The 7,725-nt window shown below is 30.0% G+C and overlaps 1 protein-coding gene and 1 long non-coding RNA gene across 8 annotated transcripts in view; one reads left to right on the top strand and one right to left on the bottom strand.

The window, feature by feature from the left end:
- Window positions 1-310: 310 nt before the first annotated feature.
- On the top strand, window positions 311-1,147 carry LOC116186633. The gene is made up of 2 exons (XR_004151649.1): window positions 311-969; window positions 1,066-1,147. It is a non-coding gene; the product is annotated as an uncharacterized LOC116186633 (long non-coding RNA).
- Window positions 1,148-4,722: 3,575 nt separating this feature from the next.
- LOC102673536 (disco-interacting protein 2) overlaps window positions 4,723-7,725 on the bottom strand; it is a 53,337-nt gene continuing 50,334 nt past the window's right edge. For all 7 annotated transcript variants that reach the window (XM_006624431.2, XM_006624432.2, XM_031514558.1 and 4 more), the window contains 5 exons: window positions 7,325-7,711; window positions 6,765-7,100; window positions 6,401-6,697; window positions 5,753-6,303; window positions 4,723-5,596 (listed from right to left, as the gene is read on the bottom strand). In XM_006624431.2, coding sequence (XP_006624494.2) covers window positions 5,344-5,596; window positions 5,753-6,303; window positions 6,401-6,697; window positions 6,765-7,100; window positions 7,325-7,711 — 1,824 coding nt within the window. In that variant the 3' untranslated portion in view covers window positions 4,723-5,343. The remainder of the gene's footprint in view (window positions 5,597-5,752; window positions 6,304-6,400; window positions 6,698-6,764; window positions 7,101-7,324; window positions 7,712-7,725) is intronic.

Genomic DNA, 7,725 nt, shown 5'->3' with positions numbered 1-7,725 from the left:
TTTTTTTTTTTTTTTTTTTTTTTTAACAAGGAAAAAGTCCGCTACGGACTATAGAAATTACTATGATGTCTATATCGTTTTTCGATCTCGCGTTTGTCCTCTTTTCAATTATTATTTCATTCCTCCCTCGTCTCAATCGAAGAGATAAGGAGGAATGAAAAACGGAATAATATTGGATAACGAGAGATGAATACACGAAATATTAATATTTTCATCCGATTGATACAGGCAAAATGCTCTACGGTAAGGACAGCGACCGTTTATATTAGTACTCTGTGTGTGTGGTAATATTTATATATATATATATATAATATATATTTCAACGTACAAACTATATTGTACCTTAATAACCTCTAAACGCAATGGGTACAAGGATAATATTTACACAGCCTAGAACCACTTGACACGGTCCAGGATTACGCGATATACCATTTTTCAAAGAGGTCCAAAGATTTGACAATCAGTCTAACTTAACCTCTTTGTTCTAAATTGAACGCGATAATACGCAATCATTTAACGGTGTGACAAGTATTTTTCACGTTCCTATCAACTAGTTATCAACATTTATACATAATACAACCAGGTTCCTCGCACGCACGCACTCTCAGCCCCACTCGTAGGATTGCGTAACGTTTTCTCTTTTTTTTTCGTTCGATTCTCTCGTAACATAACCCCATTTTAGCGGATGGTCGGTCGGTTAATTCGTGTATTATGTAAATATCAAACAAATTATCGCACAAATCTATCATGGTATATACTCATCAATGAAAAATACTTTCTTTACAATGAAACATTTTTGTGGAAAAAACTCTCAATCGCTCTCTTTCTCTCACTCAGTTATATAGCTCGGTAAAAATACCCTGAAGATGTACATATCATTAAATAGACGATTACATAATAAATGAATGAACAGTCAAGTGAGAAAAATATGATTTCGATTTGTACTTGGAAATGATACGAAGACATTTCGTAAGTAGTTAGTATAATCGGAATAAAAAGAGAAAAAAAATCTTTACTATGTAATACATAAAATAACGGGGTTCTTTTTTTTTTTTTTTTTTTTAGTCAAATTTGATAAAAATTTCCTGACGCTGCACATTCCTACTGTGATCGGGGTGCACCGCTGTGTTTCTAGATCTTTTACGTACAAAGAATCGTTTTTGCGCGGATTCTCAAATTTGTGTGTATATTTTGTATATAATTCAATATTTTGAGAATCTCATTGTTCAGCTATTATTTAAATAAAATATCGGTGAACACTGATGTGTGATTATGTAAAGTGACAATGCGCATCGTTATCACGGACGTTTCTTTGTGCGTAAAAGTGCAAAAGGACGCAAGGTGACATGGCACGATACCTTAATCATTAAAAAAAAAAAAAAAAAAAAAAAAAAAAAAAAAAAAAACAAAAAAAAAAAACAAAAAAGAAAAGAGAAGGAGGAAACGAATCGATAAAACCGTGCTTAACCTTTAAAACTTGAAACGTTTTACATTTTCTTCTCATTGTGAATATCAAATAATTATTGATTCTTTACTAACTGTGTTACATGAGTTACCAAAGTTAGCTAAAAGAAAATTTATGATCAAATACTTTTATATTAACAAACATTAAAATTGTGTTTGCAAATACGAGTACAGTAATTGTCAGAAATGTAAGACGTGTCAAAAAAAAAATTTCTAATACGCCTGTTTCTATATCTATTTACATGGCGCCTGTAAATGGACGCCCGGAATCTGGGATTATTTAATTATAATTTGTGAATTACGCACGCTAACGAGGTTATCGTCGATAATCGTAATTGTTCGCCGATAAAGCGTCTTTCAACTATGAGACTCGTATTTTTATTTAATGACTTCGTATTTACTATAGACACGCTTTGTGCGATTAATTTTTTTATTCAAACACATTGAGATTTAAAAGATTTTATATCTTAAATAGACTCAAAATATAATAATTATTACATAAAAAATATTATACAAAATATTTATTCATTCTAAAAATAGGCCTTAATTTTATTTTTATTTTATATAAAATTTTATATATTAAAAGAAATTGTTAATAATGCAATTCAAATTGAAATCTTGAATAAATTGAATTACATTTTTATAGTGTGAAATAAAAAAAATAAAGATTATGATATGTAGAACAGTGATGATACGTGTCTACTTTCATACGAAGTTTAATACGAGCCTTTAACACAAAAAAAATTGACAAATTTGCTTCGTTTTAATCGCAATGTGTTTCTCTCTGCAACAATCAGTGCCCTTGGCACATCTTGTAGTTATATGTGTTATATTAAAATAAGAATATAAAATTATAAAACTATTAACAAATGTACATATCAATAGAAAAAGTCTCAAAAATAATAAAATTTCAAGAAACGAGGAAGGAAACGATAGAACTTTCGACTTTTAGGTTTGAATTGGAATTCTGATTTTTTTTCTAATTTACTATTAGACAAAATAAAAGAACAGAATTGTAAAAAGTTATGAATAGGCCAACGATAATCTATACATTCTCAATATTTTACTCGTTGTAATCTGAATTCATTCGTTTCTTTTTTCTTAATTTGAGAACAAATAATTTGTTTTAATTATAAGAGAATACAAAAGGAATATAATCTATAAGACTACATATAATATAATGTAAGAGATCAAATCTATAAGAGATCAAAAAAATTGATTATTGAAATTGTTATATATATAATGAAATTTTAGTTACGAAAATTAAATGAAAATTAAATAAAAAGTTAATGAATAAAATAAAACGCAAAGATAATTTTTATCAATCAAACTTTTGAAGTTAAAATAAGTATTCTAATATTCTGTATAATTAATAACGTAAAAAATAAAATGATCATCAATTCGATTAATTCTAACCTAAAAGTCGATTATTATCGTAGTATTGTTGATTCACATAGATTGAGCTTTAGTCAAATAGACCAGTTTCACGAATAGAATGCATTTGTGCATAAAAGGTAAGAAGAAAAAGAAAGTTAGCGCATATATAAATTTTTGGCGCATATATTTACCGATATTTATAGTTCGAGGGTAACTTTTCCATATAGACTAAAGTTTGAAATTGCAGAGTAAGACGCATCGATACTATCTACTTCGATTGTATATTTGTTTGAATGCTTTGTGCTATCGTATTCCTTGTTTTTTATTTTAAACGTTATCCAAAAGACTTTGTTCTAAATAGTTTCACTTTCTATATCATCGTTTGTATAAACGATCTAAAACCCTGAGATGCGAATTCGCCTTACTGTTGTCCTAGTCTCTTTTTTTATGGAAAAATTGGCCAAGTAATCAGGTTTTCAGATGGTTTTTAAAGTGTACCCTCTCAGCACGTAATAAATCATTTTTTTAATTTCACAAAGTTAAAAATATATTATTCTATGTACTTTTTTTTTTCAAGATGAAAAAAAGAAAAATATTTTTGGACGTTAATATAAAAAAGAAGTACATTGGAATAAATATCATACCGTATTTCAAATTTATTACGTGCTGTAGAATATAATATAAATATTTTAAAACGTATAAAAGTGCGATGTTGTGCGCAACGCAGCTAAATATAATTAAACTTCTTGCTAATTTGAAATCACTCGGTCATATTTTCAAATCGATTCATATGAAATCGTTGTAAGATATCAACAACATAGAAATTTGTTTAAACGAAATGTATAATAATAAAATTAGTTAGTCAGAGCGATAGCGAACTGCATATGCTTTTCCAGCAACAATATATTAGAAAAAATGTTAATAGTTAAAATTTTTTACTTTAAAACGTTACAATAATATGATTATGTTAACTAACCATTACTTTATGTAGTAAAAAATTGTTAAGCTACACGATTCTACGATAAAGTGTATCAAATTCATTTACTTTTTCTAATAGACATAGTTATATATACCTGTACGTAGTTTGTGGAATAATTATTCACATTTTCATAGAGTGTAATTTCTTAATGAAATATACTTGTTAAAGTTTCACTTTTGTTAAAATAATATTTTCCATTTTTCATCTTGTAAAAAAGCTCACTACCGTTCTGATGTCGTTGATAAATAATGAATGATATTTGTCATTTTAACATTCAGATAATACAATATATAAAAGCACGATTTTAGCGAAAACAGCTGAATCATGTCTGAGCTGTATATACTTGTCCGTGGCAGTCTGAAGTTTTAAGATACTGAAAATTAATTTCATATATAGTGAATCAAAATAATATTAGCATACATTCTTTTTTTGAAATATTTTTATACATTGCAATGATATATTAATACAAATATATATTTAATATTTCTCAATATATGGAACTAACACATACTTTCAAATCATTCAATTACGTTAAAGAAAATAAAAAAAGAAAAACAAATTTTTTATAATTAAGAAAAATATTGGCACACTTGTAATTATTCATAATTATTTGCATATATATCTTGGAAAAATATCATTATACGCTATTAATACCAAAAGCATACGCACAAAATAATGAACATTTATTTTATATATTTGTTTTATAAAAAAATAATTTAAATAATTAATAAATAATAAATTTTTAGAATTGAAAGTTTTGAAAGTACATATCAATTTTATATATTAAAACATATTAAAAAATATATTATATTAATATATTACTTTCGTTTGTAATGATATTTCAAAAAAAAAAAAATATGCAAATATTTTGTTGATTCACTATACTTTTTTTTTTTTGTGACTTTAGAATCGTTAATTGTATGTGCAATTATGTAAATCTTGTTACTTTTTTAAGTCTTTTAATAATGCTTCGAATGTCGTTTCAAGATTATCATTATTTGAAGCAAAATTCTTCATTGGTGACTTTTTATGAATAAATTGTTTGTCAGAATATATAAAGCGGTTTTTTTATATCGTCCCTGTTTCTCAATTATATATAAAATTATATATCTAATAGTTGTTCATATAATGATTATTTCTAACACAGAAAGAAATACTTTCTGTTACTAATGATAAGGACTGGTGATAACCGAGTGAAAATTTCGAAGTATTACAAACTTTCTTACTCTTCTTTAACATATTAACGAGATAAAAAATTTAAATATACGCGTTCTTCTTACAAAAGAAGAATATAAATTGTTTAGGGACGACGTTCGCTTTAAAAATACGTTGAGTCCTTGTAATATATTCCAGTTTCTCCATAGGAAAGTCGACTTCCATGAGAAAAAATAAAAATTTGAAATGCAGCTTATGATTTCGAATCGGGAGTATCTACGTGTCGACATGGGAATAAAAACATGACTGGAAACTACGATACCAGTCTTTTTTTGTTCAGTAGATAATGCATTTTCTGTGTTTTCTGCTCACATATTATATGCCACATAGATTGGATCGAGTTGGTCCGCTAGAAAACCATCACGCAAGTGCATTCGTTGCTTCTCACCACGCGAATTTATTGGAACTACTCCAGGATCCACCACGACTACTACACCGACTACCAGATGATGTTCTTCTAGAACAGCGCTGGTAACCAATGCCACGAGATCTAAAGCTTCGCTTTCACTTCCGTCAAGTTCCACCACTACTACTAGGAGGTTGGTCCATGTAAATACGGCACTGTGAATTGTATAAATGTTTTGTATTACTTATAACCAAGAGAAGAATTATAGATTATATTTTGAATTATATTTAATATTGCTTCTTTCTTATTAATAATATTATTGTAATAATTGACTTACAATTTTCAACACGTTTGCATTTACATACACTTACCATTCTGCTATTTTCTTATGACATCTCATCACGCTATTCTCAATATCGATCGGATGATATCGCATTCCTCTGAGTAGAATGGCCTCATCGAGGGCACCAACTACGAACACAGCATCATGTAATTCAGAATCGCCAGGAACAAGATCCGCTTCGGCAGAAGTATCACCGGGAATATCACTGATAACCGATTGCTGAACGCTTTCAGTACGTCTTAAGAAACCAAGATAACCAGTTCTGGCATAAACTTCATTTGTATTCCCAGTTACGAGACGGGCATTGAAGTGATCAGCGTAATCGCTCTCGTCACCATATATCGTGAAATAGCCACTGGCATTATGAGCAGATTGCACCCAAATTTCTCCTAAATGAGAATCTCCGCATTGTCCTTTCGTTTCTGGATTGGCAATAATCACTTTCACTCCTGGTAATAATTTACCTGATTCCATCAGGCATAAAGAATGTGGACTACCTCTTTCAACTAGAGATACTCGGTCATTGCGCAATGCGCGGAGATCAACGTATACTGTAGAAGGTTCTGGACTCGATGCACCCTATTCCAACAATATTAATTAATAAATTAAAAATAGTAAAAACATTAATATTTCGTTATATGATATTATTAATTTGTTAATTTATAAATAATCAAACCTGTAAGCAAATAGCTGTATTTACTCTACATCCAAAAGAGGTAGAGACAGCACGTGGACTTAAACCCAGAGCAGAGAAAAGTTTACTGAAGCTCGTAGTAAGTGCGATTCGCGGTCTTTCTTCAGCTACGACAACACACGTTCTGACGCAGGCCAAACTAACACCTCTTGCTTTTAAAGCATGAACAGAAGAACCGAGACCCTTGGTACATAACTCCATTACACCGTAAGAACAAAACGTATCTCTTACTCTGGATTGACTAACTGCTGATAACCACAAGGCTGGATTAACTTCAACCTACAAAGAAAGATATTAAAAACATTTCTTTAATTCTCGTGTTTACAAATAGCTTATAGGAACAAACCTCCGATGGTGGTATAAGTATGGAATGATGACCACTATATATACTACTCAAACACCAAAGGGCGAATCCTAATCCAGAATAAGGATCTAAACACAGAGCGATATGCCTGGATGGATACAATTCACAGGCAAGTTTCATGGCACGACAAAGAGACGTCACTGCTGCATGAGACATTTTAATTCCTGCAAGCATTCCTGTTGTAGAGACGCTGAAATCTAAGTAAGCCAGCATCTCTGCTGTGGGTGCTCGATACATAACAGGTAACTTCTTCTTTGGCATGTCGTCCATATCGAGGATTGTTGGCCAACTCTTAATGTCAACAACATTGTTCGCTTCCTGTATCGTTTATAGAAAATAATTATTAATGATTTATAAAACATAATTTAACACTTTAACTGCTTTCATAATTTAATATATTTTTAGTCTCGTTTAATAAATGAAATTTAATATTTAAATTATATAATTTAAATAATATTTAAATTTAGCAGTTAAAGAGTTAAAAACAAAACTTTAATTACATCACGTTGAATATGTATTAGAAACACAACATATCAATGTACCTTTGTTTTCAATAGTTTCAGGATATTTTGATTCGTGAGCACGAGCACAGACTTACTGACGTCCACAATCATACGAACAGTTGGTAAAGTAGTTTGGAGGTTTTGTGGATGAGGTGGCCTAATTGTAACTGGCACGGCGCCAACATAAAGGCAACCATAAAATGCGCATATCAAGTCTGTACCAGGAGGAAATATTAATGCTACGTGGTCTCCGGTATTGATTCTTCCACGATCTAACAACAGATTTCCGATTCGTTCGGCTTTTTTGTGCAACTGCGAGCATGATAAAGAAGTTGCTACAGCTCCTTTTGCATTTAATGACGTGAAGATTACATGATCAGAAGTACTGACAGCACGCCATCGCAGTATTTCCGAAATGAATTGATACTAAAAATCAAAAT

The sequence above is a fragment of the Apis dorsata genome, unplaced genomic scaffold, assembly GCF_000469605.1.
Source record: "Apis dorsata unplaced genomic scaffold, Apis dorsata 1.3 scaffold_1057, whole genome shotgun sequence".
NCBI lineage: Eukaryota > Metazoa > Arthropoda > Insecta > Hymenoptera > Apidae > Apis > Apis dorsata.
Note: the sequence above shows the minus strand (reverse complement) of the source record. Positions and strands in the feature narration are given on the sequence as shown.